This window comes from Lytechinus pictus, chromosome 10 (assembly GCF_037042905.1).
Source record: "Lytechinus pictus isolate F3 Inbred chromosome 10, Lp3.0, whole genome shotgun sequence".
In the NCBI taxonomy this organism is placed as follows: Eukaryota; Metazoa; Echinodermata; class Echinoidea; order Temnopleuroida; family Toxopneustidae; genus Lytechinus; species Lytechinus pictus.
Window position 1 is genome coordinate 7,984,760 of NC_087254.1, and position 17,951 is coordinate 8,002,710.

The following is a 17,951-nucleotide window of genomic DNA, read 5'->3' on the forward strand; positions in this document are numbered from 1 at the left end:
CCCGGTTGTGAGACGGACGCTCTACCAATTAAGCCAACACACCGGTTTCCAAATGGAGCAACATGTTTTTATTGCAGCGGTGGCAGTAGTTATTATTATTGTATTCATTATTATATTTATTATTATTATCATTATAATGAACTTCATAAGCTATCTGATTTTTGTGTAATTATATACTATTATCATTATTATTATCATTATAATGAATTTCATAAGCTAATTGATTTTTGTGTAATTGTATACATGTATATTCATCACAGGATACAATTCCACAGATATTTCATAACCAAAGTTGTATAATTCTCTTTTTGCCTTTGTAAAATCAGAAACCCCTGCCTGTGCTAGCAACCCTTGTCTAAATGGAGCAACCTGTTTTGATAGTAATGGGGGCAGTGGTTATGCTTGTCTCTGCCCAGATGGATTTGACGGAACAAACTGTGAAAATGGTACATACTGCAATATTGTTGTTTGAAGAAAAATTATGTATAACTGAATATAGTAACTCATAACATATATCCATTATTAGAATCGCCAGTAATCGGTTATAGCTGTTCTATGTTCCACTACAAAAGTAGCATTGATTTGTTTTTCCTGTAATGCAATCCTTTACTAGAAATCCTTGTCTGTGCCAGCTACCCTTGTCTGAATGGAACAACCTGGTTATCTTGCAATGGTGGCAATAGTTATTATTATTATTATATTGTTATCATTTTTATCATAATTATTATTATTATCATCATTATTATTATTATTACGATTAATTTCATAAGCAATCTGATTTTTGTGTAATTATATACATGTATATGCATCACAGGATACAACCTCACAGATATTTCATACCCAAATTTGTATATTTCTCTTTTTGCCTTTGTAAAATCAGAAACCCCTGCCTGTGCTAGCAACCCTTGTCTATATGGAGCAACCTGTTTTGATAGTAATGGGGGCAGTGGTTATGCCTGTCTCTGCCCAGATGGATTTGACGGAACAAACTGTGAAAATGGTACATATTGCAATATGAATGTTATTTGGAGAAAAATTATGTTTAACTCTGAATATAGTAATTCAGAACATATATCCTTTATTAGAATCACAAGTAATAAGTTATAGCTGTTTTACCACAGAATTATAAATCCTTGCCTGTACCAGCTACCCTCGTCTGAATGGAGCAACCTGTTTTTTTGCAATGATGGCAGTAGTTATTAGTTTTATCATTATTATGATTATTATTATAATCATAATTAATTTCATAAGCAATCTAATTTTTGTGTAATTATATACATGTATATTCATCACAGGATACAACTCCACAGATATTTCATAACCAAAGTTGTATATTTCACTTTTTGCCTTTGTAAAATCAGAAACCCCTGCCTGTGCTAGCAACCCTTGTCTAAATGGAGCAACCTGTTTTGATAGTAATGGGGGCAGTGGTTATGCCTGTCTCTGCCCAGATGGATTTGACGGAACAAACTGTAAAAATGGTACATGATGTTTTTGTCTCTGCACTAATTTGATTGAACTCCTTTTAAGTCTCACCATTTATTGTTTTCTAGTTGCAATGCATCTGTTTCTTATATACTCCACTACTACATTAACCATTTTGTGTTATACATTATGTGTATGTTTGTCATTTCCTTACTCATGGTTAAAATCCTTTTTTTGCACGAGTAGACTGATAGGTGTAATTCCTTTGTCAACAATTGCGTCTTCATAGAGCAGCCTACTGAGACATTTCTTTATTTTACACATCTAATCATTGTCTTCCTTGAACTCTCATGTTGAATTTCAACTTAACACTGATGGGCTTTTCTTTTAGCACCTTGTTTGGGATGTGATCAACAACTGACATTTACTTATCCCCAACCTTGCCGCTTCACTTCATTTTTTAGCAATCGAGAATTGTAGGTTGTCTAGAACAGTGGGCCGCCTGGATCACACCATTACATTTGCACTTTCTTAACTGAACTGTATTTATTGGGAGTTAGAGGATCAAAGAAGTTTACTAATGTCTTTTAAAAACTATTTCTCTTACATTTCTGGAATCCAGCAAATCTGGGGAAGTTTCTCATAGGTGTTTTTTAATAAGAGGAGTTTATGAATTACCAGAATATGGATTTATGGAAAATATTTTACTTTGCACGAGCAATACATACATGTCGGGAAAAACGTACAGCACATACACCATACGTTTTGGTAGGTTGTGGTAATTTTTTTTCCTTTTAATAATCTCTCATTTGATTTGAATATGTCATATTTTGAATTTCTTTTTTTAAGTTACATGATTTTGAATGTTCAAACACGAATACAAAAAATACCCATATATGGCTAAAAAACATCAGTATCACAGCATTCAAATTTTGCCAAAAGAAATGCTATTAAAAGTGATGGAAATACCTATCTTGCTTGCTATATTTTCCGGTATATTGCAAAATTCTTTGCTACTACTAAAAAAATTAAAAGAAACGTCTCCTTTGTCCTTCCTCTCTTGTGACCTAGAATATTTTTTTGTTTTTTGTTACTAACATCCCTTTACCTCTATCTGTACTTTCATCTAGAACTCCTTGCTTGTATTAGTAACCCATGTCAGAATGGAGCGTTGTGTTTTAGTAACAATGATGGCACTTCTTACATCTGCCTATTTGTAGCTGGTTTTGTATTCTGAAGTTGGTCCTTCAAGCAACTACCTTCTAAGGAAAAAAAAAAGACATTGATGTGACATCACAAAGAATGCTTACAAGATTGTGTTTGCTAAACCTTTCTTCTCCATGTTCAACATTCTGTTGAACTTGTTAAACATTTCTAGTCCAGCATTTCTAGACAAACTGCTAATAACATTTTGCAGTCATCCCCCATCAATTTATCAAGCCGATAAAGCATCATGCACTTTGAAAAGGTTTAATCATGCAATTAGTTGTATTTCTATTTACTGATCCAAATTATATCAATAAGACCTTGAACTAAAAGGAACAACTTCCGTCCGTGTGTGTCTATCCTGTTGTCACTTTGATTTGAATGATTTGTTTTGAGTTTTATTTGCAGCATTATCAAGTTTGTGTGATATATGGACTTTGATGATTTTAGCTCCTAGTATTTTTCATTTTCTTAGAATTGCAGATAACTTTATTTAGTATTCTGACAAATTATATGACCACTTAGTGGTTCTAATGAAAAAAATGTAATTAAAATATATTAGGATATCCCTTTGTGTGAAAGCCAACTGGTGTAAACTATATGTATTTGACTTGGTACATGTAAATTTAAACAATGGCACTTATGGGTCCCAAAACTTAGAGCTCAGTGCTTGATCATAGAGCTTATTTCTACGATTGATAACATGTGCAGTCAAGTGTAAAATCAGTTATATAATCAATTGCTAAGTTTTGTGTTACAGGCTCCAAGACACGGATTTCATGAGTTCTGTATGTGCCTTTTCTTTCCAGAACTCCTTGCTTGTGATAGCAACCCTTGTCAGAATGGAGCATCTTGTTTTAATCATAATGGTGCTGGTGGTTATGTCTGTCTCTGTCCTGATGGATTTGATGGAACAAACTGCGAAAATGGTATACCATGAATTAAATCTTGGCTTGTGTCTCAGTTGCAGTGGAAATGATTATTATTTTGATGATGAATTATGTAGAAAAATCATAGAATATTACCAGCTGGTACCATGATATATATGGAATTATATTGTTATGAGTTCTAGTGATAGTGCAAATTTCAGTAGCCAACTGGACCCCGGTCTAATTATTTTTCTCAAAGGTACATTCTGTCAAAGATACATTCTGTTAATGTTCTGCATGTCATATTATAGTGGTAGACCACTTTATTGCCTTGTGCATGAGTTTATCAAATATCTCAGCTTCTTTAAATGCAATTATTGAGATTTCAAAAAACGATTAATCAATAGAGACTACAGCTTTAATTTTTGTCTACTGTATTCTGTATTCTACCGTATCTATTTCAGTTTGTAATCAGTTTTATAATTTCAACCTATGTAGAAATACTATCCTGCAATAGCAACCCTTGTCAGAATGGTGCAACCTGCTTTGATCAGACCAATGGCAGTAGTTATGTTTGCCTCTGTAGCACTGGTTTTGAAGGAGCTAATTGTGAAAATGGTAAGTCTTCCATGATGGACATCACTTGATTTCCTTTGTTGTAATATTGTGCAGCTGTATTTTTATAATGGTAATGTTAGTGGTGATGAAAGTAATATTGATAATTAAAAACTAAAAATAATAATGGTAATAATATGCAACAAATATATAACACTAAATACAAGTATCATATTGGCTTGGTCACTGATTGTTAGAATATCATTTAAATTCACATGTAAAATGCAATTGTTCCTGGAGAAGTTATGTTGTTCAATATTTTGATCTCATAATAATGATAAATGAGGGTATATCATCGCTTAAACAGTTTTGTGACATTTGTGTACTTTAGTAACACTTTATGAAGCAGGCTCTGTATTAGTAATAGTAATATTTCAGAATCGAATGATTATTGAATCAATTTCCTTTTACACAGAAATTGTTGGCTGTTCAAGCAGTCCTTGCGAAAATGGAGCAACCTGTTTTGATCATAACGGCAGCGGTAGCTATGTCTGCATCTGTCAAGATGGCTTTGAGGGAGTAAACTGTGAAACTGGTAATATTCTCTTTCATTTTCAACAAGGTTTCCCTTGATTTGGGTTTATTTTGACAATTTTCATCTGAATCATGGATAAGCATTTAGACTTTGAATTTTCTAACATGAAACCTTTATTGGCACTGGGCATCTCAAATTGTGAAAAGAAACTAGCTGTTTTAGGTTATTTCTGTATGATAACTACTGTTTGGTGGAAACTAGCATGTACCTTAAAACACATGTTTATGTTTATGGAGCACCATCATTAAGTTACATCTTGCTTTTTCATCAAAGGCATGCCTCATTCATTGTCTCAGTGTGACTTGTAGTTATGCTGATAATAGTATTGTGATGCATATTCAAATTCTTTTCTTTTGTCTTTCTGTTCATTCTTGTGTCGTTAGATTTGATTCATATGTTTATTCTGCTACATCATACACTATGATCTTTTCCTTACATTAATTTTTTTTTCAATTCAAAATCTTCTGCTTATGGATATTTAACAGTGTGTCAAAAAGTTACCATCGAAGCAATATGTGAAATGGGTTAACACATTTTTGTTTGATGTGGGATATTGGTTGACTTGTTTGAATGTAGAGCATGGCTCTAACTAGATTTGCAGTTTAGTTGTAGTGAGCCTTTGTGTTTTGGGCTATGCTTGTCTTGATGGCGACACTTGCCTGGAAGTTTCATCAGAGTAGTTTGATCTGTGTATGTTTACTTGAATGGTATTTTGACCGAGAAGTTGATGATTGCTCAGCAGCCTTGTGTTAGAATGATTCACCTTGTGTGGGAGGGGGGGGGGCACTGATTTTGCATTGGATTTGTACGTCAATTCATGTTTTTGAGCAATTCGGGGTAACATGCGCTTTCATAATGTTGCATAATTTTGGAAAAAATTGAAAGAATAAAGTCAGTCAGCAACGTTGAAAACATTTTGCGCCATGGATTTATCGTGAAAACTGTTGCTAGGGGCGGATTCCACCTAGGTTAATTTGACATTTGTCATGTGAGTGCATGTAAGGTTCAGTTGGCTACACCAGACACCAGTTCATGAGTGCATCAGTCAGCCATGTAAAATGAAAATGGGATGCACAAGAATGCATCTTTTATTTCAATTCCCTTTTTCAAACATTCTTTGTCCTTCAGACTATCATTTTTTGAAGGAAATGAAAATGTAGAGGGTCATATTTCACTGTTATTTTTACGTACAGTAAGTTGTGCACTAACAAATGGGGAATATAATCACATAACTGATCCCTATTCATGACATGAACTGCTATTTGTAAAATGAAAAGCACAATCAATGAACTCAGATTTGTTTGTGTTATTGTGCAAGCCTTGCTTATAAAAGTGTAATGCATCATTTTAACCATGTTTTTTTTTCATATCATTGTAGTGTCTGCTGCCTGTAACAGTGATCCTTGTCAAAATGGAGCAACCTGTTTTAATGGAGAACAAATGGGCTATATGTGTATTTGTGCAATGGGATTTGAAGGAGAGAACTGTGAATTAGGTAATTCGCTTCTGATGTATTATATCTTTCATTGATCATACAATAGTGATTGGAAGATTGTGCCCTCATTTTATTAATTTTGAAAACATTTTTTTCAACTGCCTAAATTGTTGTTGGGATTGGCAAGACCAATGTTTATCTTGGATGGTCAGACTCACTTCCAGACCTATACACATTTATTGAAACTTGTTACTCTCTTTGCAGAGCTTTTGAATGATTGAGATCACTGTTTGTCTTTTCATTTAATTGATATATATTTCCCATAATGCATTTGTTTATGCAACTTTTCATGTCATTGTTTTTAGAAATGAGCATCTGTGCGAGCTCCCCTTGTGAGAATGGAGCTACTTGCTTTGATGGAGCACAAGGTGGTTATTTCTGCTTCTGTCCAGCAGGATATGAAGGAGACAATTGTGAAATAGGTATAGTTGATGCAAGTTTTATTAAAATTTTATCAAGAATCATCAAAATGTTGATAATCATACATGTTGATATCATCCTTTGATTTGTGAAGCTGAAAATGAAAGTGAAGTTAACTGAGATAGTATTGTTTATATGTAATACTGATGATAATATTAATATGCAAGATTTTGTATAGAGCTTAATGATACTAAGGGCTAAATATGCTAATGGCTTTAGCATGGCTACCCTGATTGGGCACTCAAGCATTCAAGGGATTTCTTCCTACCGGATACCCATTTACTACACCTGGGTGGAGAATGGCAAATGTAGATAAACACCTTGCCAAAGGATGTGAATGCTGCACTGGGATTCGAACCCAGGTCCTCGTTCAAATGTAATTCAATTGTAATTTATTGTCATTTCAAATGTACAATCCTTCATTGTAGATATGGATCCTTGTCAGAGTGGTCCTTGCCAAAATGGAGCTTCTTGTTTCAATGGAGCCTCGGGTGGATACAGTTGCATATGTGCTGATGGGTTTGAAGGAACAAACTGTGAGAATGGTAAGAAAGTGATTGTATTATGCATTTGGTTCATACCTCATATTCTGATTCCCTTGTCATCAAGACTTGTTATAATACATGCAAAATTTCTTTAACAAGTTCACTATCAGCCAGCCATCAAATCGAGTAATTTCAGGAGCTCAAAACTGTTATTTTAGGTGATGGCAATAATTATAACTGCAAATTTGTTATTATGACAAATTTTATGAAATGGGCCCCTGGTGATCATTATATAGCCTATGTAGTCAGCTGACTATTTAAGGATTTAGAGGTGCCATATATTTCTATACTAACTTACAGTTTATTTTTATTTCTTTCTTCTTGTGTGCTACTTATATATATGCAAATTTTTAGAGGTAAGCATTTCACGTAAATATAAATTTGCACAAATAACCTTCTCAGTAAAGGATTTCTATTGTTTTTTTTATATTAAAATCTCTCCAGAAACAGATGCCTGTGATAGTTCTCCATGTCAAAACAATGCAGTTTGTTTCAATACTGCATCAGGAGGTTACTTATGTGTATGTACAGATGGATTTGAAGGAGTAAATTGTGAAACAGGTATGTAAAAAAAAACCCTCATATGTATTAATGCAGTATCTGATATCTTTTCTGACAAACCATGCAGACTCATGTAATGATGTTTGAATAAAAATTTGATGCATTTTGCACTGATGGGATAGTATTCAAGAGGTTTTGAAAAGATCTTGTCCATTTATTCCGAATTAACATGAACCTCTATGAAGTTAAAAAGTGATATAATGTTAATGTGCATGTTCTTACATCTAGATAATCTGTTTTCTCCTACAAGCAGGGAAGTTAAGAATTTGCATTGAATACTTCAATGATAAATCATATGAGATGAACTGTTCTATTGTTCCATGTATAGTTTACAATGTGCAGACCTCCATTTCATTTATATCAGAAATCATTCTATGCGCTAGTAGCCCATGCCTTAGTGGTAGCACCTGCATTGAGGAGTCTGGACAGTATGTCTGCCTCTGTGCACCGGGTCATGAAGGTACCCACTGTGAGACTGAAACCCTGGAGTGCTTTTCAAACCCTTGTCTAAATGGAGCGACTTGCTTGGACTTGATTGATGGTTATGAATGTAGATGTGCATCAGGATGGATAGGACCTGACTGTGGCACAGAGATACAGGAATGCGCAAGCAATCCTTGTTTGAATAGAGCAATATGTGCAGAAATGGTGGATGGCTACCAATGCATCTGCTTCGTTGGTTGGACAGGAGATGACTGCGGAACGGAAGTCGTAGAATGTCTCAGTGATCCCTGCTTGAATGGGGGAACCTGCCTGGATTTCGTGAATGGATACGAGTGTCGATGTAATGACGGATGGACAGGTAGGCATTGTGAAACTGACATCATGGAATGCCTAAGCATACCCTGTCTGAACGATGGGACATGTACCGATCTCCTCAATGGATTCACCTGTCAATGTAACAGCGGTTGGACTGGTCCCACTTGTAACGAGGACATTGAAGAATGTGCCAGTAACCCATGTGTTAATGGTGCCACTTGCATTGACCTGACTAATGAATACAACTGTCAGTGTGCCCCAGGATGGACTGGTACAGCCTGTGAGGTTGAAGTACAGGAATGTTCTAGCCAACCATGCCAAAATGATGGAACCTGTTTGGATTTGATTGATTCCTATGCTTGCCTGTGTGCTCCTGGTTGGATGGGGAATCAGTGCGAGAATGACATCTTGGAGTGCTCTAGTGAACCTTGTCTGAATGGAGCAACCTGTATAGAGCTCCAAGATGGCTACCAATGCGAATGCTCAAATCATTTCAGAGGAACCAACTGTGAATTGGGTACTTATGCATGATCTTCTGTCTATGATGATATGCACATTGGTTTGAAGTAATTGCATTTCTGCATCTTTCTTTAATATTGCAATTTTCTGATGCTGCACCTCTTCTGCTGCAATTGACCTAATTTATTTTACATGGTTGCATTCAGCTGCATTCTATCCCGCTCAAATTTTGCTCTCCTGTATATGGTCACAGTGTATTCACTATCCTGAGGCTTTTTGCTCTATGGTGTATTGTTAACCTTAACCCGCACCTTAACCATTTGAATCTTAAATAATTCTATGAAAATAGATCAAAGGGGAAATGGAAAGCTGACATGTGTGCTAAAAAAAACTATGGTCATCTCCAGAAATATATATATATATATATATAAATGCGTGAAATTATACATGTACAACAGCTTTGGCAACTCTTTTATTTTAATATTTTGTGAAAGAAATGGATGAAGAGAACAATATATATATATATATATATATATATACTGTATATATATATTGGAATATATTCTATTCCAATAAAAAGATGATTCCTACATAGCCTTGTGGCAAACATTGGCGCAAACCATCTAAATGCACTGTCTTGTTAGGTGATGGCATTATTTCTGACAGCAACAATGTGTAACTTAAACATCCCAATGGAGGAGTTGGTAAATCAGTAACTATATATTAAAGAAAGGGAACTTCATAAAAAGCAACACCAGTCACGCTGTTCTTTTAACCATTCAGTCCACTCTGTTGACTGTATTTCGTTCTCCAGTTGTCAGGAAAAATGCAGTATTTTCGTTACAGTTTGGGAAAACTTCTTCATGTGTAACACCTAAAAATTATTTATACTTTCAACGTTATATATTTTACTGTTCCAATGGAATTTTTTTAGTGATGTTCTTCAGCACTCTATCATTTTCTTATGTCATTCCCTAACTACAAAATTGATCTGTCTAGACTTCACTCACTGCATGCATTTTTGTTATTTTCATGTCCTTTGCTGTTCTTAATCAGTAATTCTCTGAATCGTCTTTATTCAAATATTGCCTTTGCTACCTGTTGCATAAGTCTTTGCAGTCATACTCATATTGAAACAGATCAAGTCATATTTCCATAGTTCAGCATGAGAAAATGCCTTTTCTTGTATTTTCCTGATATTATCTTATTATGTATCTTATTTGTCTATATGTATGAAATGCATGTGATAGGGGGATTTCATTTTCAAGAAAATTTTGTACATGTACCGGTACTTTCATATAAACAATGAAAAATGCCAACATAAGTGTAGAGCGCCTTTTCATGACATTGAATTATATCATTCACATTCTGCTCGATGTGTTTACAGTTTTTGACCAATATTCATCGTTATCATTTCTATGCATTTTAAAAATCTTTGTAATATTACTTATGATTAGAATGATATGTTTACAGTTTTTGACCAATATTCATTGTTATCATTTTTGTGCATTTTAAAAATCTTTGTAATATTGCTTATGATTAGAGAGGGTATGATTCATTTTAATAAAAGTTGAATATGAATTTGATTAATTAATTCATCTTTTTTTCAGCAATCTTGTCCTGTGAGAGCGATCCCTGTCAGAATGGAGCAACTTGCTTTGAACACGTTTCAGAAAACAGCTATTTCTGTGTTTGCCCCGAAGGCTTTACAGGGACAAACTGTGAATTGGGTAAGAGTTTAACTAAGAAAAGTTTCTTGTTGGTTTTTTTTTCAATGATTAGATCCAAACTTTTTCCAGGGGCCAGTAACACAAAGATTAGCAATCATCGTAGAACATTTTTTTAACAATTGATTGCATTTAAGGACTACAATGTACAATTAATCATTAAAATCTAGTGTACAATTAATCAGTATTCCTTTGTGTTACAAGACCCTTATGTAAATATTACACTGTTTTCTAAAAAAAAATGAAAAGAAGGATTAATTTTTCTAATGTGCATATTTTCTTCATGCTAAAAATTCCTTTTATCTTAGTTCTTCCTCATTGAAATTATATAGTAACTAATGCTCAAAAACGTTTTGATAATGAAGAGATGGTGGTGTTATGAAATATTTTTACTTCATTATGAACCAACTATCTGTGTGTATTAATAGTAAGTTTGAACTAAATATTCTTTGACTAGGGTAATTGAAGGTTGATATTTCACTCATTTGGGCCCATAGTGAACAATGTATGTAAGATATTCTCAAACTCGTGGAATATTTCTGAGGCATCAAATATCATATGACATTATTGTAAGTATTTCTGATGAATATATTCTGTGCACTTTGTCCACAGATATCATGTCATGCACCAGTCAGCCATGCCGTAACAATGCAACTTGCCAGGAGCTGAATGGGGGCAGGGATTTTACTTGTATCTGTCCATCTGGATTCACTGGCAGCCAATGTGAAATAGGTCAGATATATTCCATGCTTTTGATCTATCCTGTGATCTGTTGCATGATGCTTCATTTAAGAATAAATTAGTGTTTATTGTAACTCTTCTTCGAGTACTGGCTCTTAATTGGCTGTTGAGCGACATGTCATACGTAACAGCTAATCAAAATCCAGTATTCCATGAAGAGTTATCCTAAGGCATAAAACATACTATAATAGTCAATGTGCTATTTTATGCGACACGCTCAATGTTGTTTTGTGTAACATAAATTGTTGTTTTATTGTTGTGATGTCTGTATAATGTAGTCCAGTATACACCATTGTAGGTATTGGTAAAGTGTGCTGTTCATGTTTGCATGATTTTGTGTTTGTAGTCCACCAAAGTCACTTAATAGTGCATCTAGTGGAATTTTTATGGATGTACTCCAAGGAGGTATTTTACAAAGAGTCAAGTTTGACGTTATGCCATTCTTAAATGCTGACTCGAATTTGATATTTAACTCACAATCTCATTGTTAGCGTGCATCATCAAGGCATGATATTAGCAATGTCATAGTGTGTTTTATATCGCACGGAACATGGAATTCAAAGTGCAACTTTAAGTCACACTTCACACTTTGTGAATCACCCCCAACTTTCTTAATGTTTAATTGATTGCAAATCTTTTCTGCTTCTCTGTTTTTCCACTTTGAAATAGAAATGAGCACATTAGATAGCTACCTTCAACATATTCAATGTGTCTTTGTCTAAAGCTAAGCTGCATGCTGCCAATTTACTCTGTGTTGCATTATAGAGGGATAATATGTTGTTTCCATTTTGAATATGTTTGTAACCCAACATTTTTTGTTTTGTTTTGTACCTAACATCTAATATTTTAACAGACCTGAGAACATGCTTTACAAATCCATGTCAAAACAATGCAACATGCTTCGAAGGATTTCAGGAAGGATCCTATTTTTGCTTTTGTCCCGATGGCTTTATTGGAGTCAACTGTGAAACAGGTTAATAGTTGTATATCGAATGGATTTATTAATCAGCATTTTGTATTATGCTTATTTGTCATAATATCATGACATAATGGTAATGAAATGCAGGTTAGTGAACTTTTGATAGACTTAAGGTATCGTTCATAGGGAATGTGACATGAATTTTACACGAAATGAATGGTATGAAAATATATAGGCCTATTTATATTTTTTATTAAAATTTTTTGTGCTTTTCATACAAAAATATCAATGATATTCCCTAATAAACTTCTCATTTTATGTCAGCCATCACCTTCGTTAATATCTTATACAGGGTGATTTAGATTTGATTGACAGAAAGGATATAAATACAAGGCAAATTTCAATTTTGTTACTAAATTGCTTGCTTTGCTGGTGATATTTTACTTGTGAATATTAGGAGAGTGCATTTGCTTCATAAAATGAAAGGGTGAAACGATGCACACTTCAAAATCAACTTCTTTATTTGATATTCTAATTCTGATAATAATTATTATTATATTAATTCTAGATAATGGCCTACCTGTGATATTCGGATGTCCTCCAAATATCACAACCGGTAACAACCCCGGCTCCCCGTCCGCTCTCGTTTCATGGTCAGAGCCCACCTCAGTGGACAATTCGGGGTCGGTGACACTCACAACGGATGCTGTCAACAATGCATTGTACCCCATTGGGGTCACTGAGGTCACCTATGTTGCAACCGATGATGCGGGCAATGAAGCCTTATGCACATTCTATATCAACATCCAAGGTAAGAGCTTCCATTTTTTCCGTTCGTATGAGTCTTGTATGTGATGACGTAGGAGTACTTGATGTAGGAGGGGCTCTGGTTCAAATTGAATCTTACTTAATTCAGCTGGTCAATTTTGATTTTGAGTAAATCAGTTTTTGAAATTGGCTATTAAAATTAGTATCATTCATTCATATTTGACTATATAAACAACTGTAAGTAAGTGAAATGGTATTCTTGGGTAATAAAATGATACCAAGTATTGAGTGCAGTGGAACATATGCATATAATACCTGCACTATATGAAAGAACTTATTATTTTTTATTGTTTAGCAAATATTTTGCATTCATACATGTAAACACTTTGGTGGACATTTGATTTGTTTCTATTCAAACTCATATTTAGAGTGTTACGATCTTATCGGGATATGTACCCTCTGGAAATCTAAGATCTTTGGGAACCGGGTTGTTGACATCTTTCAGAGTCAAATTCTCATTTGGTGAAAAAGCTTTTGCTATTTATGGAATGCACTCTCTTCAACAATACACCAAGTTTATGGAGTCATTCAAAGCCAATCTTAAGACAACTATTCTCATCATATTTCAAATAATACCCCCATCCCCTTCTGTGTAAAAATTCCCTCTGCATCTCTGAATAGGAAGCTAGATAGAAGGCACACTCTGAATTATTACCACAACTGGAAATTATTTTTTTGTATTACATTTCATTCATTGACTTATTTCTTCTATTTCTCATTCTAGATCTCATGCCTCCCTTGATTACTGGCTGCCCAAGCAATATAACCCTCAATACCGATCCTGGCTCTGCATTTGCCAATGTCTCATGGCCAGAGCCTTCCATCACAGATAACTCTGGAGTGGTGAATTTAGTGTCCTCTCCTGTGAATGGTGACCTTTACTCTATAGGGGTGACCACGGTGACTTACATAGCTCAGGACTTAGCCGACAATGCAGCAACATGCACTTTTTTCATTACCGTAATAGGTATGTATTGGTATATCTGTCGAGTATTTACAACAGGAAGTACAATAGTTTTTTTGTGTGTCCATTTGAAATCATACAGGTTTCATATGCCTTGTGGCAGTTACGATATGGAATATATATTTTGGAGAACTCATATTTTTCATGTTACTGTAATATGCATGTAGTTTGATATCTACCACATGTTCTACAACAGGAATACGCAAAACATCATCTTTGGTGTCGATGTGAAATCATTTGTGTTTCGTATGCTACTTAAATGACCTAGGTTATGGTTTAGAATATATATTTGATAGCAAATGTTAAGAATTCATCATATTTTCATATTTTTAGACAACGAAAATCCATCATTCACCTTGTGTCCTGATGACATCATGACCGGCACAGACCAGGGACTACCCACAGCTACGGTGACATGGCCAACACCCATGGCAGAAGATAATTCTGGCAATCTTGAAAGCCTCAACAGCAGTTACATCAGTGGTTCATCATTTGGTATTGGAATAGAAACAGTAACTTACATTGCTGTTGACCAATCGGGCAACATGGCTGAATGTACTTTCACTGTTATGGTCTTTGGTGAGTTCAATGCAATCCTTTATTGTCACTTATGTGATTTGCAAAAATGGAATGATAATAGGCATTTATGTAAAACCAACTATCTAGAAATGATCTATTCCATAGTCACTTTTTCTCTATGTCGGCTTTAGCTCAAGTTCCCACCTTCTAGGTATAACCCATTCTCCTCACCTACATTGAGTGCAACACAATAACATTTTTTTTCTTATTGAAGGAAAAAAAGCCATGGCTGAAATCTGAACCCAATACGTCCTGTTTGAAAGATAAGGGTCGGAATCACCAGACCATGATAACAATCTTGATATTGAACTTCTTCAAAATGTGAGAATGCATTGACTCTATCTATTCCTTTATTCATTACTCTCTCTTGTCTTTATTGATCTTGTTCCGTACTCTTTGCCATTGCCTTTGAACATTTGATGATTCTTCACTATACAGATCTTGAGGACCCAGTCTTTGATATGTGCCTTGCTGATGTCACCGTACAGACTGCACCAGGTAGTCTAACAGCCATCGCCCTTTGGACCCCGCCAACCTCCACAGACAACAGTGGCAGTGTGACCGTAGAGCAGACTGCTGGCCCTGCTCCGGGATCTGACTTCCCTATAGGTCAAACTGAAATCGTTTACGTTGCAACAGATGAAGCTGGGAATAATGCGTCCTGTGAATTCTCTATCATTGTCATCGGTAAGGGCCTACAAACTATAAATTTACAAGTCATTGCAATGTAATAACAACAGTGATAATGATAGTTGATTCCTATGTAGAGCTCAAGTCTGTTAAATACAACGCTTACATAATTTTGGAAATGTTCATTAAAACAACCTTTCGAGGAAGTGGGTGGTTCCTGTATTAAGTTTTGCAGATTATACTTAGAATATTTGTATACAGATTTTGCTTATGATGGAGATTGAACGCAATTAGGTATGTTTATTCATATTTTCTGCTTATATTTTGTAAAGTTTGTTCAATTTATCAAACTAATTTTGATTAATCAGACCTTGTCTGAGGAGCATTTAGTTGAATGAATCAAATGTGTTAAAGTAAGAGACATTGAAATGTATTGATACAAAATCATTAAATCATTTCATCCAAAGAAAAGTGAGATAATACTATGATTTGGCGCTTGTCTTCTTTTTTTCATGACAGCACCATTAAAAACCAATTAACTACAATATCTTTCATGTTTTCCAGGCTCTATGGATCCATGTGAGTCGAATGTGTGCCAGAATAACGCCACTTGTCTTGCAACAAATGATACTTCATACAGCTGTGTGTGCCTACCTGGTTACACAGGAGAGTTCTGTGAAACCGGTAAGTAAGATCAAACATTATTTATTCCTGATGATTGCTCTCTTTGAAAAAAAGTCTGATATTAGTCGCAATCCAGCATCAGAGAGCGGGGCAATTTTGGTTTCACCATGTGGAGAGCTTAATGTCGCTCTTATGTGTAATGTTTTACATTATCATTTGTTATTATTGTTGAATATGCTTGTTGACTTGGAAGTAGGAAAACTATCTCATATTCTGATGATGGAGGCTAGAAATCTTACCCAGTCCTTTACAAATTACTTAAACCTGTTGATAATCTGGTCCTTGTATCACAAATAAAGACCATTGATATTTTTCAATAATTTGCATCATGTTTCATGTCGCTGATACTGTTGCATGTGTAACTTTACACCTTGCTCCTTAGCAGTCTGGTAATAACCAACCTACCATTCCAAAATTAAATGAAAATCCAAATATTTTAGTATTTCAAATGTATTTAATTCCTACGCAACTCATCTTTGTGATCCATGATTGTTCTCCCCTTCAGGAATCAACTTGTGTGATTCAGACCCATGCCAGAACAATGCCAACTGTACCAACTACATGACTTCTTACTCCTGCAATTGCCCTCTGGGATTCATGGGACACAACTGTGAACAAGGTAAATACCACTCTCTGTTCATACTACAGGTGAACCTACCCAGTTTTGCGTTTGTTGGGAGTAAAAAATATGTTTGACTTCAGAGGTGCAGTAGAATTTGCATGAAAAGATCTAATAACACATTTTGCATAATCAGGACGGAAAAAATGCTTTTGCTTGGGTGATAATTTTAACACATATAAATTTGACTTATGAAGACTCTACTGTATTACATGTTCCCTCAAATAGAATATGCAAAGGAAGAGGGTTATTATGAGTTAAACAATAATAAATGTGATTTGTAATGCGCCAAATCCACTCTGTAGAGTGCTCAAGGTGCAGTGAAAGAAGGAGAGAGAGAGAGAGAGAGAGAACAGTACAAATACAAAGATAAATTAATAAACAATTAAGAATAGGAAGCATTGAACAGACGCGTCTTAAGGTAGCCTTTAAATGTGTCAATGGAAGTGCAGTCACGGATAACCTGGGGAAGGTCATTCCAGTGAACAGGGCCAGCATGAGCAAAAGCCCGTGCCCCCCCCCATGTCTTAGCAGATTTGGGAACAACTAAGAACCAGAGTTGGATGAACTAAGGGACCTGACAGGAGTGTATTTGTTAATTAAATTAGTATTGTATTGTTGAGCAGAACCATTAATTGCATGGAATGATCTGTTTGCTTTCTAAAAGTGCAGAAAATGCTCTTTTCCAAAATGCATACATGAGGAAATTGTCGCCCGCAAGGCTTGCACAGAACGAAGTAACAGTGCCTTAAGACTAATTCTAGGGAGTGGGTAGAGCAAATGCAAACACTATATATCTGATATGTGTACCAGCAATGTACAAATCTTTCATAAAAATTGTTTTGTTGTATTTTCAGATATCGATGAATGTGCCATGGACATTTGTCAGAACAATGCTACCTGCAACAACACAATTGGAGGCTTTGATTGTCAATGTCCTAATGGGTACATGGGCTTGAGATGTGAAGTTCGTAAGTTTATCATCTAATTAGTCTTCAATTCACCATTAATTGTGATAAGTGAATGTAGTAATAACCTGTATCAATGTTGAATATGTGACATGATCATTTGATATCAGTTTACAGTAGAATCTGTGTTGATATATCACCACATTCCATATAGATAGAATGATTTAATCAGCAAAAAATCAATCATGTCAAAAATAACAATGCTGTAATTAGTAAACTGCATCATTCAGTGACATTGTAGAGCATCACCAGTGTTTTAATTAATTATTTCTAATAGTTTTCTATCATGAAAGAAATTGTTTGGTTTAAAAAAAAAACCAAAGCTAAAATTTCATCTATAACACATCTTGACCCAAACTTTTTAGTATTTTTGTATTGTTTTTCATTCCACAATTAATGTAGA

At 34.9% G+C, this 17,951-nt stretch overlaps 2 protein-coding genes across 28 annotated transcripts in view; both read left to right on the forward strand.

Moving 5' to 3' along the window:
- The window catches only part of LOC129269699 (uncharacterized), a 181,306-nt gene that overhangs the window by 61,765 nt on the left and 101,590 nt on the right, over positions 1–17,951 (forward strand). For 22 of the 27 annotated variants that reach the window (XM_064105260.1, XM_064105258.1, XM_064105259.1 and 19 more), the window contains 20 exons: positions 327–446; positions 881–1,000; positions 1,362–1,481; positions 3,441–3,560; positions 3,999–4,118; positions 4,531–4,650; positions 6,029–6,145; positions 6,451–6,567; positions 6,994–7,110; positions 7,555–7,671; positions 10,500–10,619; positions 11,229–11,348; positions 12,211–12,330; positions 12,845–13,087; positions 13,829–14,071; positions 14,402–14,647; positions 15,086–15,334; positions 15,842–15,961; positions 16,467–16,580; positions 17,438–17,551. In XM_064105260.1, the coding sequence (XP_063961330.1) occupies positions 327–446; positions 881–1,000; positions 1,362–1,481; positions 3,441–3,560; positions 3,999–4,118; positions 4,531–4,650; positions 6,029–6,145; positions 6,451–6,567; positions 6,994–7,110; positions 7,555–7,671; positions 10,500–10,619; positions 11,229–11,348; positions 12,211–12,330; positions 12,845–13,087; positions 13,829–14,071; positions 14,402–14,647; positions 15,086–15,334; positions 15,842–15,961; positions 16,467–16,580; positions 17,438–17,551 (2,877 nt within the window). The remainder of the gene's footprint in view (positions 1–326; positions 447–880; positions 1,001–1,361; positions 1,482–3,440; positions 3,561–3,998; positions 4,119–4,530; positions 4,651–6,028; positions 6,146–6,450; positions 6,568–6,993; positions 7,111–7,554; positions 7,672–10,499; positions 10,620–11,228; positions 11,349–12,210; positions 12,331–12,844; positions 13,088–13,828; positions 14,072–14,401; positions 14,648–15,085; positions 15,335–15,841; positions 15,962–16,466; positions 16,581–17,437; positions 17,552–17,951) is intronic. The other 5 variants (XM_064105235.1, XM_064105239.1, XM_064105245.1 and 2 more) reach the window with 5 other exon arrangements.
- On the forward strand, positions 7,972–8,961 carry LOC135155864 (fibropellin-1-like). Its single transcript, XM_064106160.1, has one exon. The coding sequence runs from the start codon at positions 7,972–7,974 to the stop codon at positions 8,959–8,961; it is 990 nt and encodes a 329-aa protein (XP_063962230.1).

Bases quoted from the DNA above. Each gene is read 5' to 3' on its own strand.
- LOC135155864 (XM_064106160.1), top strand. From the start codon at position 7,972: ATGAACTGTTCTATTGTTCCATGTATAGTTTACAATGTGCAGACCTCC.